General features: G+C 38.4%; 2 protein-coding genes across 4 annotated transcripts in view; one reads left to right on the top strand and one right to left on the bottom strand.

Annotated features, from left to right (window-relative positions):
- Positions 1-1,316: 1,316 nt before the first annotated feature.
- Positions 1,317-19,553, top strand: METTL21C (methyltransferase 21C, AARS1 lysine). 2 transcript variants are annotated; one of them, XM_087967322.1, is made up of 6 exons: positions 1,317-1,421; positions 4,327-4,527; positions 7,221-7,330; positions 11,530-11,669; positions 16,380-16,497; positions 17,843-19,553. In XM_087967322.1, exons 3-6 carry the CDS (start codon positions 7,231-7,233, stop codon positions 18,235-18,237), a joined length of 753 nt encoding a protein of 250 aa, XP_087823448.1. In that variant the 5' UTR covers positions 1,317-1,421; positions 4,327-4,527; positions 7,221-7,230; the 3' UTR covers positions 18,238-19,553. The 2 variants fall into 2 exon arrangements, with proteins under 2 accessions (XP_087823448.1, XP_026524643.2); XM_026668858.2 differs by lacking the exon at positions 4,327-4,527 and having other exon boundaries at positions 1,319-1,421.
- The window catches only part of TPP2 (tripeptidyl peptidase 2), a 53,822-nt gene continuing 49,447 nt past the window's right edge, over positions 19,161-23,535 (bottom strand). For both annotated transcript variants that reach the window (XM_026668943.2, XM_026668944.2), the window contains 4 exons: positions 23,303-23,433; positions 22,253-22,460; positions 20,906-21,025; positions 19,161-20,109 (listed from right to left, as the gene is read on the bottom strand). In XM_026668943.2, the coding sequence (XP_026524728.1) occupies positions 20,020-20,109; positions 20,906-21,025; positions 22,253-22,460; positions 23,303-23,433 (549 nt within the window). In that variant the 3' untranslated portion in view covers positions 19,161-20,019. The remainder of the gene's footprint in view (positions 20,110-20,905; positions 21,026-22,252; positions 22,461-23,302; positions 23,434-23,535) is intronic.

The raw sequence follows: 23,535 nt of genomic DNA, 5'->3' as shown, positions 1-23,535 counted from the left end.
TGGGATACAAGTAAAAGCAAGGCAATCATAGGATGGGTCCCAATTGATCAAAAGCGTCTACGAAAGAGACCTAAAACAAGATGGATCGACAACATCAGCAAGTATTGTGGGCCTGATTGGCAAAAAAACAACAACCCTCAGGACCATATTGGTTGGAAATATGCAGAAGAAGCCTTCATCTTGCAGTGGCTAGGCAATGGCTAAAACGATGATGATGATGATAAATAAATATAAATGAATAAATAACCATTGACATTCCTCAATATCTTCTTTAAAAAAACATAAAGAGATCTAAAACTCCTGAAAAGAGAAAAATTAGCCCAATTTTGGGGGGAGAGGGCTTAACAGTATACTGTCTACCCTAAAACCTCTCTAAAATAGAAAACACACTTTTAATTCCATTCCCCATCCTCTAAACATTTGACCCCATATTGTATAAATATTTTGACTCTGCTTGTTTGGGAATTCTGAGGTATTTCTGAATGGCATGGTAGTGGTGTTATATAACAGCACCAAGCGGCCTCCTCATACTTAATATAAAAGTAGTTTTTTGGCAGATAATTGTATTTGGCAACATCAGGAGAACAATCTCAAATCATCCACATTCTTGCATCAACAACCGGAGGGATCCCCAACCTCCGGTCCGCGGATTGGTATCTGTCCACAGCCCGCTGGGAACTTGGCTGCTCAAGCACCAGGCAAGCACACAAACCATCCTCTCCCTCCTGCCACATCTGCCAGTCCATGGAGCTGGAAATGTTGGGGTCTGCTGAGCTAGAAGAATGAGGTAAATGCCCATCAAACTACCCTCCAACTTTATAATGGGATGATTTTAATGCAAATTCTACTCCTAATTTATTTTTGAGGCTTCATATTATTTGGGAATGACTGAGATATCAAAAATTGACTTAAAAGGGCTGGCGTCAAAACAAACAAAAGAATGACTAGTATAAATGAACACTCATGAACTGATGGATTTGTAATGGGAAAGATGTTACTACATGTCACGTACTTTACCTACATTCAAATGTATGATTTTGAGCCTCTCGACAGAAAACAGAATTATGAGTTAGAGAAGCTCCGTTTATGATTTAATTGCAGGCTATTTCCTATAAGATTTTGTGCTGCTGGTTTCATTTTATGCTCCTAGTGTGTTGTCTGCAACATGTTTCAATTCTTATCATCATATCAATTTCTAATTACAATTATAAGTTTATCCTCTCTTGTTTTTACATACCGGATGGTAATCAAAAGTACGATTGTCCGTGCTTTTTTTTAAATCCCTAAATGGACTGGAGAATGGCCCCACCTCCTTTGACTCAGTCTTAGAGCACACCTTTACTATAAAAAGACACCAGGGTACTTGAAATCTCTCAGCTAAGAATTTGGATCTTTGACATCTGGATTAATTCGCTTTGCAGGTAAATTTTAATCCTAGGTTTATTTTTTTCTGCAAGTAAAAGGAGAAATGAATGTGCTGAGACGTATTGGATGGGCATTTTAAACTTCAGGTTTATTTTTAATACGTATCTCGGATACAGGGCACAACAGGTGGTTGTTAGGTCAATCAAGATGTATAACCAACCAGTAGTATATTAGTCACAGTTAGAAGCGTAACTTTTAATGAGAGTTCTGAATCTGAAAAGGAAAAAACAACAACAACCTAACTTTGAAAAGATTTGTGGAGGATGATTTTTTTTGTTGAGCAGTGAGCCAATCTCTGTAAAAAAAAAAAACTTTTAAAAGGCAGAACAAAGCAAACTTTTTTATTTTGATGAAATGTACTATGAACGACAAAAGCTTTTGCAATAATGAATGTGTGAGACAGAGCTGTTGTTTGGCTTTAGTATGTATCGATGCATGAAAAGTGTAAGGGGGAAATCAAAGTAAATGAAAAAAGCATACCCCAAACCCAGCATTCAGGGCTGATGACTGGAGTTGAGGGCGCAATCTTTGGACAATTTCCCTTGTGAAATTCCTCCCTACCAGCTTCTGGTAAACAGTTCCCATTCATTTTACAGGAGGCTCACTCAGACTTCCCAGTGTGTAAATTCCATTTGCACATTTTTTTGTTTTGTATCCATGCCACTAATACAACAAAAGTTGAAAAGTGGGGGCTTATCAAACCGCTTGTTATGTTTTTATGGCAATTTTAATCTCCCTCCCCCAACCAATAGGTTTTTAATAATATTTGTGACTTCTTTACTTACCTTCAGGTTCTCTAGTATGTCTCTATGGAAAATCACTTATATCGACCAGACATTAAAACTGCATTTGGCAATTTCAAAATGAAAATAAAATGAAAACCTCTACTCTTAGTTTGATTAACGATTTGTGCCTTACTTAGAATATAAGGCAGCATGTGAATAGCTTTGAATGATGATCACTCCCTATTACACTCGTATGCATGTTTTGAATGTGTCAGATTTTTTTCCCCGTGGCATAAGCTTTTGAGGACATCTAGTGGGTATTATATTTAAATTATTCTTGCACCTTAAGAATTAAAATTAAAAATGAAGTTGGAAAGCTGGATGGAAAGCACTAGCTTTTCCCTTTTCATACCTGATTAATTTGAATTAATAACACTCTAATGTTTTATAAGACATTTAAGAGTATTTGGTTACAATTAATTAATAGCTTCGCCAAACATAAAGATCAGGCAGTTCACACACATAACAGGTAATTCTCGACTTATGGCCATAATTGAGCCCCAAGTTTCTGTTGTTAAATGAGAGATTTGTTAAGTGAGTTTTCCCCCATTTTACAACTTTCCTTGCCACGGTTGTTAAGTGAATCACTTCAGCTGGCAAGTTTGTAACCGGTTCTGTGTCTGCTACTCTTCAGAGCTACCGGTTCTGTAGAGCTGGACAGAACCGGTAGAATCCCACCCCTGTTTGTAACCCAGTTGTCCAGTAAATCTGGCTTCCCCGTGGGCTTTGCTTGTCAGAAGGTCGCAAAAGTGACCTTGGGACACTGCAGCCATCATAAATATGAACCAGTGGTGCCAAGCAACTGATATTTTGATCCCATGATCATGGGGATGCTGCCAAGGTCGTAACGGTGAAAAATGGTCATAAGTCACATTCTTCAGAGCCGTTATAACTTTGAATGGTCACTAAAGGCACTGTTGTAATTTGAGGACTACCTGTATCTGAAATATAGTCTGTCCCTGAAGAGTCAGCCCTAGGATTGATAAAAGGCCCTGAATGTTTTGTGTTGTAGCAAAATCACTTGTCTGCAGAGGATCATCAAAACGGAGGCTCAGAGCGTTTGAGGCTGACGTGAGCATTTGGGTTCAGACAGTGGTGGTATTCAGGTTTTTTTAATACTGGTTCTGTGGGCGTGGCTTGGTGGGCATGGTGTAGCTTGGTGGGCGTGGCTTGGTGGGCATGGCAGGGGAAGGATCCTGCAAAATCTCCATTCCCACCTCACTCCAGGGGAAGAATACAGTAAAATCCCCGTTCCCTCCCCACCCCACTAACCTGCTTTCCAGCTCCGTTCTCCTGTGCAGGGCAACAAAAGAAGTCCCAGCCAATCAGCTGGGACTCGGGAAACAGAGGATAGATGGGGGCTGAGCCAGTCAGAGGTGGTATTTGCCAGTTCTCCAAACTACTCAAAATTTCCGCTACTGGTTCTCCAGAACTGGTCAGAACCTGCTGAATACTACCTCTGGCTGTGACCCAGTAGTAGGCTGCAGCCTATTGGTTGGGGACCCCTGTTCTAGTCCATTTATAACTTTCTTAAACCAAAATCTGGTGTTTTTTTTTTTTGCTTTTTGATTACTATTGCTTTTATTTTTTTTAGCCAGCATTTCAAATTCCATGCATTAAAGAAAGAGGATACAACTCATCAAGTGTCAAATTAAATATTGATGTATTGAACTCAATGAATTTTTCCCTGGTAACTGAAAGGCAAAATAAAATGTCCATACATTTTTGTGGCTATGCTTTTTGCTTTGTTTTTGCATTGTCAAGACAGATCAGTATATGGGTAGTCCTCAACTTTATGACCACAGTTGAGCCCAAAATTTCTGTTATTAAACGAGACGCATGTTAAATGAATCTTGCCCCATTTAACGACTTTTCTGGCCACAGTGGTTCAGTGAATCAATGCAGTTGTTAAGTGAGTAATATGATTGTTAAATGACTCTGGCTTCCCCATTGACTTTGCTTGTCGGAAGGTCGCAAAAGGGGATCATGTCACCTTGGGACATAGCAACGGTCATAAATATGAACTAAGGGCCAAGCGTCTGAATTTTGATTGCATGATCATGGGAAAGCTACAAAGGTTGAAAGTGTGAAAAATGATCGTGTCACTTTTTTTCAGTGCCATTGTAACTTTGTACCAGAGGTGGTATTCAGCAGGTTCTGACCAGTTCTGGAGAACCGATAGCAGAAATTTTGGGTAGTTCGGAGAACCAGCAAATACCACCTCTGACTGGCCCTGCCCCCATCTATTCTCTGGCTCCCAAGTCCCAGCTGATTGGCCTTTTGTTGCCCTGCACAGGAGAACGGAGCGGAAAAGCAGGTTAGTGGGGTGAGGAGGGAATGTGGATTTTGCAGTAACCTTCCCCCAGGAGTGGGGTGAGAATGGAGATTTTGCAGTATTCTTCCCCTGTCACACCCACCAAGCCATGCCCACCAAGCCACGCCCACAGAACCAATAGTAAAAAAAAATGGAATCCACCACTGCTTTGAACGGTCACTAAATGAACTGTTGTAAATCGAAGATTACCTAAAGTAGGTTATATATCAGCATTGTGTTGCCATTGCACAAGTTCTCCTCTTTAATATACAGGGAAAAGGTGGATCTTGCATTGCTTTAGTTGTTTGCTCCTCCTCCAATCCTTTTCCTGCTCCCCAATGCAGTCTCTGCAACCCCCTATGTTTATTGATGCCCAGCTGGCCTATCTATTATTTATTCCCAGAAGTACCCTTGTATAATTATAAGACATGTTCTGCTATTTTAATTCAAACTTATACAAATGGAGAAAATCAAATGTGCTGAATTTAAATATGTGAAAATATTTACAGACCCCTCACATCCTGGACATAAACTGTTTCAACTCCTACCCTCAAATTGATGCTGTAGAACACTGCACACCAGAACAACTTAGATACAAGGACAGTTTTTTCCCCAAACACCATCACTCTGCTAAACAAATAATTCCCTCAACACTGTTCAACTATTACAAAGTCTGCATTACTATTACTATTAATCCTCCATCCTTCCTTTCACTCATCTCCTCCCACTTATGACTGTACGACTGAAACCTTGTTGCTTGTATCCTAACGATTTTTATTGACTGTTTCCTAGTATGATTTGATTGCTTATTGTACCCTATGACTATTATTAAGTATTGTACCTTATGATTCTTGACTCTTGACGAATGTATCTTTTCTTTTACCGTATGTACACTGAGAGCATTTGCACCAAGACAAATTCCTTGTGTGTCCAATCACAATTGGCCAATAAAGAATTCTGTTCTGTTCTGTTCTGTTCTGTTCTGTTCTAGTCTGGTCTATTCCATTCCATTCCATTCCAGTCCAGTCCAGTCCAGTCCACTCCACTCCATTCCATTCTAAAAGGCAACTTGATGAAAAAAATAAAACCTATTAATGCAGCAACAAGAGGATTGACAATAGGGGTGTCAAACTGGTGGCACACGGGCCAGATGCGTCACATGCAAGCCACGCACCCCCAGCTCCATGAATGGGAAAAACATCGCGAAATGTCACATGACAGCAACATGACGCCATGAGCTTGATACCAGTGCAATAGAGAATATTTGTAGCTGAGGGTTGAACTGTGGGGTCCTTGCTGCTCTGAGCTTGTTTATTTTCTGGCAGACATTTCATTACCAAATTAGGTAACATTATCAGTGCTGGCAGGCAGTGGCTTTGCTCTCTTTTTATATACTACAGGATTTATCAAAGGAAGTTTTATGGGAAAGTGTTAGCCTATTTAAAACCTGAGTCATCACAATGTATGTTTTCTGTTAATATAGTTTCTCACAGAGTTATGTTTCGCTATACAAAGAATGTGTTTCTATGGATTTGTCTTTATTAACTTTCCAGTTCTGCAATTCAGCGGAAAAGGCTCCCAGTGCATCTCAGATGGCAATTTAAGAAAAAAGAAAAGAAAAGAATTTTGTTTCTGATGATTTTTTTTTAAAAAAGGCCACAAAGGGAGGAAAAAAAGAGGCAAGGATGAGAAAGGATATGTTTGGGGTATCAAGTCTTAATTCAAAGATGTGAAACCTGAGGATTATATGTGGTCACTGAGGCCTCTTTTTGTGGGAACTCTCTTTTGCTGGAATTAGTTTCTTATCCCTTGAAAGAGGCATATCTCCATTATTTTTTTTTTAAAAAAGCCCCAAACTCTTCCCTAGCCTCAATCCTGCCACAGGAATGATATGGTCCCATGCACTCAGGGACCTTTCTTAAATTTTTGGCCACTGAAAGGTTATCCACCTAATTTGAAGTGATAAAGGCTAATCTCTTCCCTCAATCCAGTAAAAATACTTGAATATTGAGGAAAACAGTAGCTAGCTTCCAGGGGTGGGGGTGCAAATATTTTTACTAACGGTTCTGTGGGCATGGCTAGGTAGGCGTGGCTAGGTAGGCATGGCCATGTAACTGGATAGGCATGGCTTCTTCTGCTGCTTCTTTTTGCAGCACACACACACACACACTCACACACTACACTCTGTTTTTGTTTTTGTTTTTTTTGCCTCTTGGGCTTCAGGGAAGCCTCCTGGGAGGCCGTTTTTGCTCCCAGGAGGCTTCCCTGAGGCCCAGGAGGCCAAAAACTGTGTGTATGTATATGTATGTGTGTGTGTGTGTGTGTGTTGCACGGATGTTTTTTTACTACCGGTTCAGCCAAACTGTAACATTTTTTCACTACCGGTTCACGTGAACCGGGCCGAACCGGTAGAATACCACCACTGCTAGCTTCTCAGGAGATTGGGAGAAAGCTGATTTCCCAGAAAATGAACTGGGTATCAGCATTCCTTAAATTACCTTTGGGCTTCCAATTTGCCACTGTCAAGATAACAAACCGTGTGAAAGACAAAATTTTGAGATTTTTTGGGTAGAAAAACAACCCAGCTTTGGATCAAAAGAAATGGACTATGGGTGCTTTTGAATACAGTGAGTTGTTAGATAGATAAATTAGAAATGCAGTGATTTGCACTTACGGTTTGATTGTTCCTTCAACAGGGTTACTGCTATGAGCTCTACAAAGCACCAGAACTTCCCTAAGATGGCTCAAAAATTAACAGAAGAGGAGGAGGGCTACCACGACGATTCTTCTCCATTATCTGACTCAGGTAGTACTTTAATGCACGCACACATGCACTAACACATTGTTTCCTTCTAAGCTATGTAATAGATTGACTAGATTCAGTCATAATTTAAGAAGTTGTTTTATGATTGCTGACCAGATAAAACATGAGTAGTTCGTTTTGAGAATCGCAATTCATCCTCAGTTTTTATCGCAATGATTTGCAATAATTTGAAAAGGCTAGTCCACAATGTACGACCTCAATTGAGCCCAAAATTTATGTTGCTAAGTAAGAAATTTGTTAAGTGAGTTTTGCCCCATTTTACAACTTTTCTCACCATATTTGTTAAGTGAATCACTGCAGTTCTTAAATTTGTTGTTAAATGAATCTAGTTTCCTGACTGACTTTGTCAGAAGGTCACTAAAGGGGATCACATGACACCAGGACACTGCAACCATAATAAATGTGAGTCAGTTGTCAAGTATCTAAATATAAACCATGTGATCACGGGGATGCTGCAATGGTCATAAGTGTGAAAAACGGTCACATGTCACTTTTTTCAGTGCAGTTGTATCTTTGTTCACTAAATGAACAGTTGTAAGTCGAAGACTATCTATATTCATAGTCTCAGTTATTCAAAGATGCTCATGGAGATTGGGGAAAGTGGGGTCTAGGACAATTAACCATGGGCGCATGTCTGCAGCCATTCAATCGCCGGTCCCCCACCGCAGCCACTCCGGCATGGGGATTTATTGTTGGCTGGCCCTGTGCTAGCATATTTCCCCCCACCAATGTTCTTCCGATGCTCCTGGCCAATTTGCCAAAGGATACTTGTCTCTGGTGAATCCACAGTGCAGGACAAGTTACTACGTGTCGCCACTCTGCCTTCCCATTGGATGTAGTCCCTTTTCGGCTCGGCTTACTAAAGTGGAAACTGGAAAGGTTGAGGGGGGGGGGCAAACCCACTCTGCTTTGTGTGCACATAGGGGGCTGGGATGGTGAAGCTGCTTCCTTCCAGATGTTCCATTTGTGTGATGGCCCGGGGCATGGCACAAAGGCAACACAATCAGATAATCAGCAGATAATTAGCTCCAGCTTTGCCCCCAATGTCCTGGTTACCTTCTGGCTGGAGAAAAACTCTCTGAGGAACAGCCTTTGGCTACAGAGAATCAAGTCCAAAATGTGGTCAACAAAAACTGTAACTATAAGTCCAATCAAAGCAAGATGAGGTAATTAGTCCAGCAGGGCAAGAGAAGGAATTCCATGCATGAAGGCACAGCAATAACTCAACATTGTTGGGAAGACGCTAGGAACACAGATAACTAAAGTTAACACAAAATAAACTCACGTTTGCTCCTAGAAGACGCCGCACTCAGCATGCATCTCTTTTAAATTCTCTTCCCAGGTGTGGCTAATGAAGGCAATCAGGGCCCTTTCCTCCCCCATAAGCCACGCAACCCACATTGCTCTCTTCTCTGTTCCTCTCTGCATGCCCTAGGATGAAGAGGGGGTGGGCCTGGGTCTTCCTCTGAACTCCCTCTCCCCTTGTTCTACCTCTTCCCTGCTCTGCCCAGCTGGACTTTGCCTTTCCCCAGTTTCCACAACAGCCAACGGAGCCACACTCCCACTCCCTATCAGCTGTTCGTCTTCCTCCTCAGTTTCAGACTCTGACAGGGGCACGACAATTTGGTTGCAGAGAGTCTCTTGGCTGAACGCTGCAGATGGCAAGGCAGAGGGTGAGTGGGCAGAAAGGGAGAGATTGGCTAATAACATAGTCCTTCCAAGCATATCCAGAAATGAAGAATTTGTTTTAAGTTTCAAGATCAGGCTTTCCTGCGTTCTGAAGAATAGGTTAAAAAAAGTTTGCGTAACAAAGCCCCCAAGGAAGAGATACAATAAATCTGAAGGACGCCCCCCTCTCAGAAAAGGAACTCACAACCTCACCCCGAGCGCAATCTCTGGAATTGTAGTCAGCAAAAATAAAAAGAAAGCGTTGCAGAAAGTCATTCCCTCAGAGAGAGAAAGAGAAAGAAAGAGGTAGGGGGGAGGGAATACTCACCCCCCCACCCCTCACAGGTAGAAGTGAATGAAATGACATTATGCATATGAAAATGTCCAGAAAGATTGTTTGCAACAAAGGTTGCAATCCCCAAAAGGGAATCCATTAGCCTCTTTTTAAAAAAGATGTTTTCTTGTAATAGAAGCATAAGCCACTGATCCTGATCTGTCAGACAATAGTTCTCCTAGTCAATACATTTTCTTTGATCTTATTAGGACAATGTTTTTGATTGATTACAATATCAATCATCTTCTCCTCTTCTCCTTTCTCTTTCCCCTTCCCATATTTCTTTCCTCAACAAGGAAACTCAAACAAGGTCATCTCTTTTTTAAAAACAAGGACTAAGCAGTTCCTCATACAAGATTAAGTTCAAATTATGTTTTAAAACTAAGTCCTTTTTCTCTATAATATTCCCAAAGCAATAAGTAAACTTCAGCTTCAACCACAACAACACACGAGCACACAATAGATACAAACTTAAGGTAAACTGCTCCAAACTTGATTGCAGAAAATATGACTTCAGCAACAGAGTTGTCAATGCCTCGAATGCACTACCTGACTCTGTTGTTACATCCTCAAACCCCCAAAACTTTAACCTTAAACTGTTTACCGTGGACCTCACTCCATTCCCAAGAGGTCTGTAAGGGGGCGTGCATAAGAGCAACAATATGCCTACCGTCCCTGTCCTAATGTCCCCTTTTATTCCTACCCATTTCATATAATCATAATCATGTTCTAATTATATCTGTTATCTAATACATGCTTGACAAATAACTAAAATAAAATAATAATAATAATATCAAGTGTATCCTTTATCTTCCCAACCCCCAATAACATCAGTCCTAATAATTTTGGGATAAACACCTTTTATTATAATGGGGGCCTGTGGTGAACACAAACGTGGCTGTGGTTAATTGTCCCATTCTGGGGAAAATATCCCCAAATCATGACAGGCTTGGCCATATGATTGAAGCTCTGCCTTTTTGTTATGTGCATAAAGCATGCACCACATATAAAAATGGTGCAGGGATTCATTCAATTGTGCAGTCATGGGCACAATCTTGACTTTTGATGTGCTCAGACACCCCTGCAGCTTTTGTATGCTTATTTCAATTGTGATTAAAACTGTGCCTTGTGCTTTTTATAAATATTGAGGAAAAGAGGTCTATTCCCAATCTTTAATTTGAATTAGAAAATTCAGCCCTTCCACTGAAAGCAGGAGGACATTTATATAATTAGTTTGGGCCTGATTTCTGTCCTGTTTTAACAAAACAAACTTTAATGAACCACGGTGGTACAATGGTTAGAGTGCAGTACTGCAGACTATTTCTGCTGCCTGCCAGCTGCTTGCAATTTGGCTGTTCAAATCTCACCAGGCTCAGGGTTGACTCAACCCATTGCTGCTGTTGAGTCAGTTGCCAAGCTTCTGAATTTTGATCATGTGACTATAGGGATGCTGCAACAGTTGTTTAAGTGTGAAAAACAGTCATACACAGGGGTGGGATTCTACCAGTTCGCACATATTCGCTAGAACTGGTTGTTAACATTCTAAGCAGTTCAGAGAACCGGTTGTTAGAAGAAATTACTGGCCTAATTCTGTAAGGAAGGCAGGAAGGAAACATTCTGGTGTTGCTTACAGAAGCTGCCTCTCTGTTAACCCTTATTACATTCTTGGCAGGACTAGACTTCCTGTCTCAGGAACTTCTCTGGAGTTTTTTTCCCCTCCTTTGCTGGTACTTTGCTTGTGTGGAGTGACCATTTAAAGTTACAATGGCACTGAAAAAAGTGACATGACCATTTTTCACACTTACGACTGTTGCAGCATCCCCACAGTCATGAGAGGCCAGGCGAGGAGATGCGTGCCTCGATGTGAGTGATGTTGAGTTGGCCACGCCCAGCCAATAACATGACTACCAAGCCAGGTTCACCCAGTCACATGACCACCAAGCCCCGCCCATCATCTAAGCCACGCTCACAGAACCGGTTGTTAAAAATTTTGAATCTCATCCCTGGTCATACATCACATTTTTCAGTGCTGTGAACTGTAACTTTGAACTGTTGTACATCGAGGACTACCTGTATTAGGAGGATTTTAGAGCAAACTTTCTGAAGGCATAGTTTTGCTTAATTCTATAGCATCTCACAAAAATATGTAAATAAATGACTGATCATTTTTCCTTCACAGGTCCACGTGTATTTAAAATATTGCCTAAATGGGTTTCAAAGGCCTCCTACTATTTTGACAAAGAACATTATTGTTATGCTGGCCATCAGATCATCATTCAAGAATCCATTGAATGCTTTGGAGCTGTAGTATGGCCTGCTGTAAGTTTGACACAGAAAAAAAGCATCTCTTTGACTAATAATAAGACAACTCTTAAGTTTGGAAATATTCACTATTGTTTGATGTTCAGACTTTGGAGAAAGTGCAGAAAAGAGCAACTAAGATGATTAAAGGCTTGGGGACAAAAACATATGAGGGATGGCTGCAGGAATTGGGTATGGCTAGTCCAGAGAAACGAAGGACTAGGGGTGACATGATAGCAGTATTCCAGTATTTGAAGGGCTGCCACAAAGAAGAGGGGGTCAATTCATTTTCCAAAGCATCTGAGGGCAGGGCAAGAAATAATGGATGGAAATTAATCAAGGAGAGAAGAAACCTAGAATTAAGAAGCTTCCTAACAGTGAGAACAATTAACCAGTGGAACAGCTTGCCTCCAGAACTTGTAGCTGCTTCAGTGGCACAATGGTTAGAATGCAGTACTGCAGGCTACTTCTGCTGACTGCCAGAAGTTTAGCAGTACAAATCTCACTGGTTCAAGGTTGACCCATCCTTCCATCCTTCCAAGGTCGGCAAAATACATTGTTGGGGGAAATAGGCTGACTCTGTAACCTGGATAGAGAGGGTTGTAAAAGTACTGTGAAGCGGTATATAAGTCCAAGTGCTATTGCTATCACAGGAGATTTTTAAGAAGAGACTGGATAGGCACCTGTCTGAAATGGTCCAGGGTCTCCTTCTTGAGTAGGGGATTGGACTAGAAGGTCCAACCTCCAAGGTCCTTTTCAGCTCCATTCTGATTGAAATATTGATCTCCTGTTAAATGAAATGCTTGAATTAAGAATGGATGCCACTAAACTGGCTATATAATAGCTTTAGTTAGTGTTCACTGGGAATATCAGTTGCTATACATTATCCCCAAATCAAAGAAGTGCTGCTAAAGTAGTTAAACAGGGCCTAGAGTGAGTTATGTGTTGCCATTAAGTAGTTGGTTTAACATGTTTTGGACATGCCCAATGTTATAAGCAAGTATGACATTTCCTGTATGTGGCTGAGCGTAAATATGAATCATTTTAACACACAGCTTCTCTTACCCTCCAACTATTTAATCTTGATGTACTCATCAAGAGTCCCTGCTTCTTTACTTAGTTTGCCCCATTTAAGGTATGTTTTGGCAGGACAAAAAGTATAAAACAAGCAATAAAGCTGTGAGCAAAGTTCTGGTAGGGAAAAAAAACAGGTTTTGATACTGAATAAATTTCCTGAGTTACTGACTTTGCTTCTAGAAATTCTGTTTGTAATGTAAATTGCCAAAATCAGGTGTTGTTTTTTTTAAAAGCGTGGAACCCTCTTTGTGTTAAGATGAATGTTCTTTAGGGGGCTGCTCTCATATTCATGTCAGTTGTAGTTGCAAACATTATTATTTCAGAATTTATTTTATGTCACTTTTTATGTATTGGAAGCTCCACCCTCTTTGTAACTTTGGACATTTATGATTTGGATTGTTTTAATTTGTGAACAGTAGGGCCAGCATGCAAATTTTTAAAATAAAAAAAGGAATTTTTTTTCCCCAGTAAGCATTGTTTACTTGAGAATATTAAAATAGAAATTGAGTTCTATCATGCTTCATGTTTCTGACATGAATTATCTTGAACCAGTCACTCTTTCCTGAATGCTCCTGTCAGTCTTCCTTGGCATTGTCCATCAAAATTATCTGAAGACTCATCCCAACTGTAGCACTAACACAGTTAAAAACGTTAATATAGATTTCTATTATTAAAATCAGCAGTGGAGACTTCCGGTTTAAGCTTTTTCGGCGACAGACCGAAACCTCGTCTCTGCGAGGCTTCGATCTGTGCTCGCCGCTGGAGCGCCCTGAGCCGGCTGGTTTCGGGGCTAAGCCACCCCGTAGAGGTGGTGAAGAAGGGGGAGACTGCCTGCAAGGTTGAGGAGAGCCGCATCTCTCCTCCCCAGCTGGCCATTACTCCCTTTCCCGAAGGTGGTTGTAGCAGTGGTCAGAAATGGCCACCACAAAGAAGAACTCGACCGGAAAAGAATGTGCAGAGGAAGATAAGAAGAGAAAGTTTTGGTTGACTGGGTCAAACAGCAAAAGCAACAAATAAGGTACCCTGGAATTGAAACTATTAAAAAAAAACCAATAACATTGTTCCCTAAGGAGATTTTTAAGCTGCGAAGGAGAGAGACAAGGGAAAAGATTTGGTTTTTTTCTTCTCCTTTTCCTATACTGACAGCTAAGAGACTTAGCAAGAAATTGGAAAAAAATCCACTTTGACATTAATAGGCATTTAATGCTGAAAATAAAAAGTCAAAGGGATAATAAAGATTTCTGGATAATCAAAAGCTTTTGAAAACAGGAGAGAAAAAGGATAAAAGGGCAGGATCTGGAAGGGAGGAGACTGCCTGGAATTAAAAAGAACTTACAGCAAAATTTCAACAAGACTTCCAAAAGATACATTTTAACTGAAATATCGCAACAAAAACCCCAGGAAGAGAAAGTGGAAAAAGAAATAAGAAGAAATAACTTGGGACTATTTGGATTACTTGATGATTTCTGGATTCTTGGTTATTATATTTGAATGACTAAAATCAATCGGGTGGTTGTTTAAAACTGTTTAAAATGGCTCCACTTTTAGAAGAACTGAAAACGGAACTTAAAAAGTACAAAGAAGATGCACAAGAAGGGAGAGGTTCTTTTGGCTTCGTATTTCAGTTTTTAGAAATGGAGATTTGGAATTATAAGAGACAACAAAAAATGCCTGCAGAATAAGAAGATTGCGACAAAGAAGAAGCCATCTTTAATGAAGAAGTAATCTTAGGTGGGGGAAAAAAAGGAAAGGGGGGGGGGGAAAGAGAATGGAAAATTTAAGATTGGGAAAAACAACTCCAAAAAAAAAATAGAGTGAAAAATAAGTATAAAATCAGAAAGCAACAGAAGAGGGAAATGCAGAAGAGAGAATTAGAAGTAGAGACACAAGGGGGTAAAAAGGGGAGGGAGAAGAAGAGAGGGAAGAAAGAAAGGAAAAGAAGTTATAAAGGACAGAAACAAAATATAAACAGGGCTTATTTAGAGATAATGGGTGAAAATTTAATGGAAAAAGGGAATCTGCAAAGGTACATAAGATAGTATTGTTATATTAGAAACAGAAATAATTTTAGAAAATATGAAACAATGTATGATTAAAATGTTTGATAAAATAGCTATCATAATTCAGTGGAATGCTTGTCAATAAATAAGGTATATTTAATGATTTACAAAACATATGTGAAGAGAAATAAGGGAAAAATTAATTATGGAGATTATATGTGTCTTTAAGGAAGTATATTTAATTGAAAAGAAGTGTTAAAGATGTTAAGATGTTAATGATTATTAATGATAGAACTGAATTGGAATAGAATGAGGGTTTATAATTACATATATTTATAATCTTTTTTTAAAAAGAATATAGGGTGTATTATAAGAATGCACCAGCAGAATTTGATTGGAAGTTATGCATTATGTATTATATTGAAGGTCATAACCTTAAGGTATATATTGAAGTTTAAATAAGAGTTGAATGGATGTAATTAAAAGATATAAAGGTGTCATACTCCAATTAGTAACTACAGGAGAAAATTTGTTTAATGAGAAAAGATAATATGAAATTGAAACAGAACAGACAAAAGTATAAATATAATGATTTGAATTGAGATGAGATAATCAAAATAAAATTGAGAAAATTAAAAGAGGGGAAAAACTATATAGAAAATGTAAAATAGTATAAGATATGGAATAGAATACAAAAAGGAGCATGAAATTGAGTTTTGTGTCTGTATAAAGAAGTTCAACCCGGGACCATGCTATTTTCAAAAAAGATGTTTTACTTGTATTTTGTATGTGTGAAAACCCAAATAAAACTTTATTTAAAAAAAAATCAGCAGTGACACACACACACACACACACAGAGCTAGATCAATTCTATTTATTTATTTATTTTATTTATTTGATTTGCCAATTGTTTAACAGATAATAAGTATAAGTGTATACATAGTTGTGAATACATGAAATGGGTACATATAAGAAAAATAAAAGAAGAATAAGAGAAACAATAGGACAGGGACGGTAGGCACGTTGGTGCGCTTTATGCACGCCCCTACAGACCTCTTAGGAAAGGGGTGAGGTCAATAGTAGACAGTCTAAGGTTAAAGTTTTTGGGGTTTGGGGAAGAAACTACAGAGTCGGGTAGAGTATTCCAGACATTGACCACTCTATTGCTGAAGTCGTATTTCCTGCAATCAAGTCTGGTGCGGTTAACTTTGAGTTTGTATCTATTGTGTGCTCTTGTGTTGTTATGGTTGAAGCTGAAGTATTCATTGACAGGTAGGACATTGCAATGTATGATTTTATATACCATGCTTAAATTCTTCTAACACATTTTGTGTACATTTCCTGAGAGTTCAATGTTTCTTTTGTGATCTGATTAGATTCAATCCCCTTCTCTTCCTATGCCAGTTGAAAAAAACTTCTATAAAGTGTAATGAATTTATGGCTTTGTTTCTGTCTCAGGAGGATGTCAGCATATGGCATCTTAAGGCTCTTTCAAGGTGAGCATGATTAGGAAGCATAGCAACTATGAGCAAATCAACCTTCATTTGTATTCTGACCTATTTCCAAATGCAAAAGAAAAAAAAAACCACATTGTATTTATATATACACAAATAACTTTGGAATGATCAAGTGATTTTCCCCTCTCTTTTAGGCCCTTGCTTTATGTCAGTACCTGGAATCAAATCAAGAGGAAATTGACTTCAAAGAAAAGAAAGTCCTTGAAATTGGAGCTGGGACAGGTCTAGTGTCTATTGTGGCAAGTGTATTAGGTAACTTGTACACTGATTTTTCAGACTGTAAAATACCATAGGAATTCATTTCCTTTTCAATCATGCACTTCAAACATGGATACACTTTCACTGCTCTGTCTTTCCTAAATGTTCATTCAACATCTGATCAGTTTCTGACCTCAGTCCAATTTTCAGAAATTGCTTCCCCTCCATTGATTTTTCATCATTCTGCGTGCATGTATTGTGTGCAGTATTGTATCAATTATGCACATCAATGCTGATTTATTATGCTCAGCAAAAGTATAATAGCTAGGAACGGCTCACCTAAAAGGCATTCTGCAGTATTTTATTCATAAAACTAGTGTTTAAAAAATAATTAACTACAAGTAGACAGACTCACATCTTCTAAATCATATATGATTTGCTTGGATTTTGCTCAATATGGTGTGCAAATGAAGCAACTCTATCTAGCTTATTTAACAATTAGTCCTCAATTTACAATCACAATTGAGCCCCACATTTCTGTTGTTAAGTGAATTTTGCTCCATTTTACGACCTTTCTTGCCACAGTTGGTAATTGAATCACTGCAACTGATAAGTTAGTCACACGTTTTGTTAAGTGAATCTGGCTTCTCCCACTGATTTTTCTGGTCAGAAGTTCACAAAAGTTGATCACGTGGCTTTGGGACACAGCAACGGTCATGAATATGAATGAGACGCCAACCATCTGAATTTTGATCACATGATCAGAGAGGCTGGAATGGTCATAACTGTTAAAAAAAGGTTGTAAGTTACCGTTGTAACTTTGAACCGTCACTCAACGAACTGTTGTAAGTTGAGAACTACTTGTATTAGTTATGTAAACCATGGTTTAGCATGATGCAATTCAGGGGTGGGATTCAACCGGTATTACTACCGGTTCGGTGAGTATGTTTTGTGTGCGCGTGTAAAAAATCTTAAGCTGTGCTGCCCAGACAGCTGAAAAGCGCTGCACACAGGCGCGCAGCATTTGAAAAGCCACTTTTTTCCTGCTTTTTCAACCTCAGCGGTGCTGCGCAAAGCAGCTGAGGTTGAAAAAGCAGGAAATAAAGGACAGGTAAGAGCCCGGGTGGGCGGGTGGGCCAAACAGCAGCAAACAAAGAACCAGTTTGGTGTCTGCTGCTCTTAATAGCTACTGGTTCTATAGAGCCAAGCAGAACCGGTAGCATCCCGCCTCTGATGCAATTCCAGTCCATTTTATGATTTGCTGGCGCAAGTGGGCAGACAATTTAAGTACATTACTGACTGAATTAATATTAGGACCTACCTCCTTTCCCCAACTGACATTTTATCAAAGCAGGTAATGGATTGAGCAATGTTATTATTATTATTTTTTACCTTTCAGGTGCTTTTGTCACAGCAACTGACTTGCCTGAGGTACTTGAAAACTTGGAGTTCAATATTACTAGGAATACACAGAATCTAGCCATTCACAAGCCTGAAGTGAGGAAGCTCATTTGGGGCATGAATCTCCCTGAAGACTTTCCCAAAGCAACCCACCATTATGATTTCATTGTGGCTACTGATGTTGTCTATCACCACACAGCTCTAGATTCTCTGCTGGATACATTTCGCTACTTATGCCAGCCTGGGACCACATTGCTTTGGGCAAATAAATTTAGATTCAGCACAGATTATGAATTTTTGGACTCAATGAGCAACATATTCAATATAACCCAGCTAGCGGAATTTCCTGAGTCAGGTATCAAGTTGTTTCAAGGCACCATCAAAGAGAATTAAGATGAGGAAGCAGAATTCAGAATGAAGTGCAAAAGCTGAGACCTTATCAGAAGAATCTGATTCTTAAACTTTCAAGATTTAACCCTTTCAATTCGGTACTTATTTGCAGTTTTTCTCAATGACAAGTTGTTTCAACAAAAGAATAGATAATAGGAAGCCTGCACCTCTTGGTCATGTTTTGTCCCTTAGCTATATTATCTATAAGGAACCTCTGTGGCGCAGTGGTTAGAGTGCAGTACTGCAAACTACTTCTGCAGCCAGCTGCCTACAATTTGGCAGTTCAAATCCCACCAGGCTCAAGGTTGACTCAGCCGTACATCCTTCTGAGGTGGGTAAAATGAGGACCCGAATTGTTGGGGGCAATATGCTGACTATGTAAACAGCTTAGAGAAGGCTGTAAAGCACTATAAAGTGGTATTTAGGTCTAAGTGCTATTGCTATTGCTATACCAATGACCAGTATCTGACACAGTCTGGCATTCCTTCATTGATGTTTAATTCAGCAGTCCCCAACCTTTTTGGTTTTATGGAAGCTGACGTTTCCATGGGCCGAGGTTAGTGGTGGGGGTTTGGGTTTTGCTTGCTCACCTGCCACTCATCTTCAGCTGTGCAGCCTCGTTTCCTACCAAGAACACAGACCGGTATGGGTTCATGGTACAGAAATTGGAGACCCCTGGTTTAATAGATATTTATAAACTAAGGCTTGAAACTCTATGGATCTAATCACACTGTCGGATTAGAAATACTGTAGAAATGAGGTCCACTTTTATCCTAGAATATGTCCTCATAAACCAAGATTCCCAAGATAAATTGCCATTCATATGCCATGGAAGATAGGAGTTTACACTTTTTCTGATTAGAATACAAGAAAATGTGAGTGTATAGTCCTCTGACAGAGCCACACTGCTGAAAAATTAAAACAGATTTCAAATTTATTCGATATTTTATTTTTTAAAAAATTAAACCATGAGTACTCAAACCTTTGACATTTAAATCTGCACATTTATTCTGCAGTTTTATGTTTTTCAAACATTATTAACATGTATGTATAAGTTTTACAATACCTGATTAAGTGTTGACTGACACTTTATACATGTATCGGGTTTTTGCCGATACTCTGCATCATTTGGATATTTGTGAGTATCTCCAAATTGAAGATATATCCAAGAGCACCTTTGCACCAGTAATTCAGAACACATTGTTAGTTAAATGTGGAAGTTATTCTTTTAAAAAATAAAATAAAATGTAAACTCTTGCAAATGGTACTGGTAATTAAGTTCGGTTATTATTAAATCTAATAAATAAGTTTTTAGCTACTTTTGTTGTAGCTTCATTTAAGGCCTTCATACAATTGCAAGTTTATGTTTAAACATGTTAAAATCCTGTTCATTGTAAAAATAACAGCTTGTATAGCCTTATGATTAAAATTACAAACAGTTAAGATCCATATACACATGCAAGAAGCTATTTCACTTTCATTTTTTAAACTTTGGTGCTGGCTGTTTTCAAACATCCATTGCCAGCAATGTGATGTATGCAATAGGTTTTGTCTTTAAATTTTCACTTCTAAAGCAAACAAAGTACTCAAGGAACTAAGAACTCAGTTTAAATAGACTTCTTCATGTCTGGACCCAAACTACATAAATATACTGCAGCCCCTTATCCTCTGATTAATACATACAAGTGAAGCATTCAGTAACAGATGAAAACATGCAATCCAGTAAGTTCACAGATTTTATATTTAGTCAATATAAGAACATCTTGAATTCACAACTGCAGTATTTTAAAACACACAATAATCAGGTGGGAACATCACAGGAAGCCAGTTTTCACTAAAAGACGCACAGTGAGTCCATCCAAGTAGCCTCATCAGCTAAAAGGTTAAGAGCAAAAAACAAAACAAAACTTTTATATACAAGTAAACTTTATATTAAGCTAAAGTCATGAAAATGAAATTTAATGTATTTAGCTACTAAAATTAGAATACAATGTATTAGACTTTCACTTAGATATTTCTAGAAAATTTGTCCTCATTTACTAATTTTATTAGTTTATTGAAAATAAAATACAAAGAAAAATGAAAATAATAGGAAAGTAGGGAAAAGGGAAGAGTATGAAGTAAAAGGAGAAAGAAGAAAAGCTTTTGATATGTTTTAGTGCAGTAGAATAAGATAACCTTAACTTTTTCCTTTTGCTTAATCCTATGTACCAGTCATTTCTATCACAACAAACTATCTAATCAGCAAAATCCCAAATCACTGTTTCATTTTTTCCTACCTCAAGCACAAAGTCCTGAAGTGGTTTCCATGTACAGTAAAAACAATGTTATTTGTATTATTTTCTTTAATTAAAGCAGTCAATTTAGCCATCTCTGCTAACTTCATTAGCTTTTGCAGCCAGTCATCCCTTGTAGGAATTAAAGTTCCACTTTTTTGTGCATAGAGCAAGCATTCTTGCTCGTGTCAGCAACTGGGTTACTGCTATTGAGTAAGGTACCACATATACTGTACCCGTGCATTTGATTTTTCTTGCCTAAATGTAGAACCTTACTTTTTTCACCATTATCTATTAGGCCTAGAAAATGTGTCCTAATTTGATTTTATACTTCTAGAATGTTACTGAAACTTGTATACTGATTGAACTGAACTGAATATGCAAAAACAACTTACCTGTATACAGTTCTTCAAATTTTCTTTGGTGGGTTTCTCCTCTGCAAGTTTACTTGCAAATTTGAGACTTCTGCCGTACATTTTGTTTACCAGTGCATGCTTGTAAGCAAAGAACAAAACCTATAGAAGAGCATTAAAAAAACGGAGGCAGAGATTTGTAAGCAGAATATAAATTCTGCAAAGATCAATCATCCATATTCAACTTTTGGAGTTGACAGTAGACAAGTCAGAACTAGAATAAAAATCACCTTCAGTATAGGCAGTCCTCAACTTATGACTACATTGAGCCCAAAATTTCTGTGGCTAAGTGAGACATTTGTGAAATGGGTTTTGCCCCATTTTATCACCTTGCTGCCACAGTTGTTAAGTGAATCACTTGTTAAGTTAATAACATGAGTAGGATTAAGGTGAATCTGGCTTTCCCATTGACTTTGCCTGTCAGGTTGCAAAAGGTGAACACTGCAACCCTTGGACACTGCAACCGTCATTAATATGAGTCAGTTGCCAATTTTGATCATGTGACCATGGGGATGCTGGGTCGTTAAGTGTGGAAAAACAGTCATAAGTCACTTTTTTCAGTACCGTTGTAACTTTGAACAGTCACTAAATGAATTATTGTAAACCAAGGACTACCTGTATTTGATGGATACAGGGGAATCTCTCATGAAACGCTGTTTGAGTTATTCCCAGCTGCATAATTCTAACAGTTTATATTAAGGTTATTTTAAAACTTATTTAAATATATTTTAAAGAATGAGGCATTCATTTACATCAGGGGTGTTAAAACTTGTGACAACATGTTGTAATGTGACGCATCGCAACTTTTCCCCCCTTCATTAAACTGGGGTGGGTGTGTCCAGTGTGTGATGCATCTGGCCCGTGGACTGCGAGTTTGACACTCGATTTACATGATGCTATCAACATTCAGAGCACCAAATAAGGGACATAGTAATAGCTTTCTAAACATGCTTAGATTTAGTTAAACATGCTTAGATTTATCTGCAACAGAATTAGTTTACAATAGACTACAGCCAGAGGTTATTTATTAATCAAATTTATATAACTGTCCATCTAATGAGACCGTGTAAAGTGTATAAAGGTAATATGCCAAAGAAAAATGGTAGAAAGCCACTGCCATTATGTCTTTATAAGAGCTCTGGGCTACTGAATGCATTATGCTACAAAAGATTTGAGTTACTTATTTTGACAGCAGTTTTCGTGTGCAAATATTTTTAAACAATTTAAATATAAAACACTGGTCTCCACCTAAACTGATAACAGGTGTCATAACCTGAATATTCCTTTCTTCAACAGTATGAATGAATAGTTCTATTCCTCACAACATACCTTGCTGTCAAACAGGTCAGTCCATTTTGATGTTTCCCAGAAAGTCTCTGTCAGAGTAGTCAAGATGGCGTTTTGGTTATCATCTTTACATTCAACGTCACTTGATGCAGCCCCTTCCTGGGCCTGTAACTGCAGAAGTTGATCTGATAATGCACATCCTTTCCGACAGAGAGCATCTACTAAGGTAGATTTCTGCTTTTCCATCTCACTACGTGGAAACAATATATATTTCATTCATGCGAACAGGTCTCTTTCATCATGCCTATATATGCATTTTGCATAAACTCCTGAATTTCACAATCACACAAAATACACCTGCATCCCTTCTAAATATACAACATTTAAGAGAAGGTGACATTTCTAAACTGGAGTAAAGAGACCAGTTCCAAAGTGTGCATTTTTAACTAGGGATCTTCATCAAACAAACAAACAAACAGTTCTACTACCTTCAAAGGAAGAACAGTAACATTTCTTTATCCATTCATTTACTTATTTGTTTTACATGGCCACTCATCTCACAAATTCAATTTTAGGTGGCTAGAAACATAGAGAAACAAGAAATCATATTAACAGGGAGTAAAACCCTTTGGCGGTTGCTGAGGGTAAAACCAGATAAAACAATTAAGAAAAAGCTCTCAATCTCATTTTCAGTCTTCTGAAGGAAAGGTTTTTCCAATTTGCTTTTAAAAATACCTACGTTATGGTTTTTCAGTTTACCATTTGTTTTCCATTTAAATACTTAAGTACTTTTTTTTTTACTTGCCATAATCTAATACAAATGTGTAATAACATACAAAGATTTGGGCAGAGGCAGGGAGGAAGCAGAATGGAATTGTTGGCTGGCTCATGACGATCTTCCATCTTTCCTCCTTGACAATATCATCCCAACATTAAAAATAGTGTTTTAAAACATACAATGCAATTAGGTGTGCTCAGTCTATGACTGTTTTCTTTTCTCGTGAATGAAAATATTTAATTTTTAAGCTTAGAAGAACAGATAACTTTGCTGAAATAAAATGCAAGGAAAAAAAGTATTTACTGGCTAGGTACTTTTTTATAGTAGCAGCATCCGGCCTGGGATCAGTCTTCATCGCAAGATAAATAGCAAGAGCTGTTTGATCGATATGAGAGATCACTGTATTAGAAGCTTCAATTATTTCATTTAAACATTTCATTCGCTCCTGGAAGAAAATAAAGGGTAGTCTCTTATTAAATTATTCTCTTATTTTTCTTTTTTATTGTTCTAAGTTCCTTAGAATAGCCCAACGGCAAGATAGGCAGCA

This window comes from Notechis scutatus, chromosome 5 (assembly GCF_049901735.1).
Source record: "Notechis scutatus isolate UNSWTSFEM ecotype Mainland chromosome 5, rNotScu1.2, whole genome shotgun sequence".
Taxonomy (NCBI): domain Eukaryota; kingdom Metazoa; phylum Chordata; class Lepidosauria; order Squamata; family Elapidae; genus Notechis; species Notechis scutatus.
The sequence above is the reverse complement of the archived record's forward strand: the minus strand, read 5'-3'. Positions and strand labels throughout refer to the sequence as shown.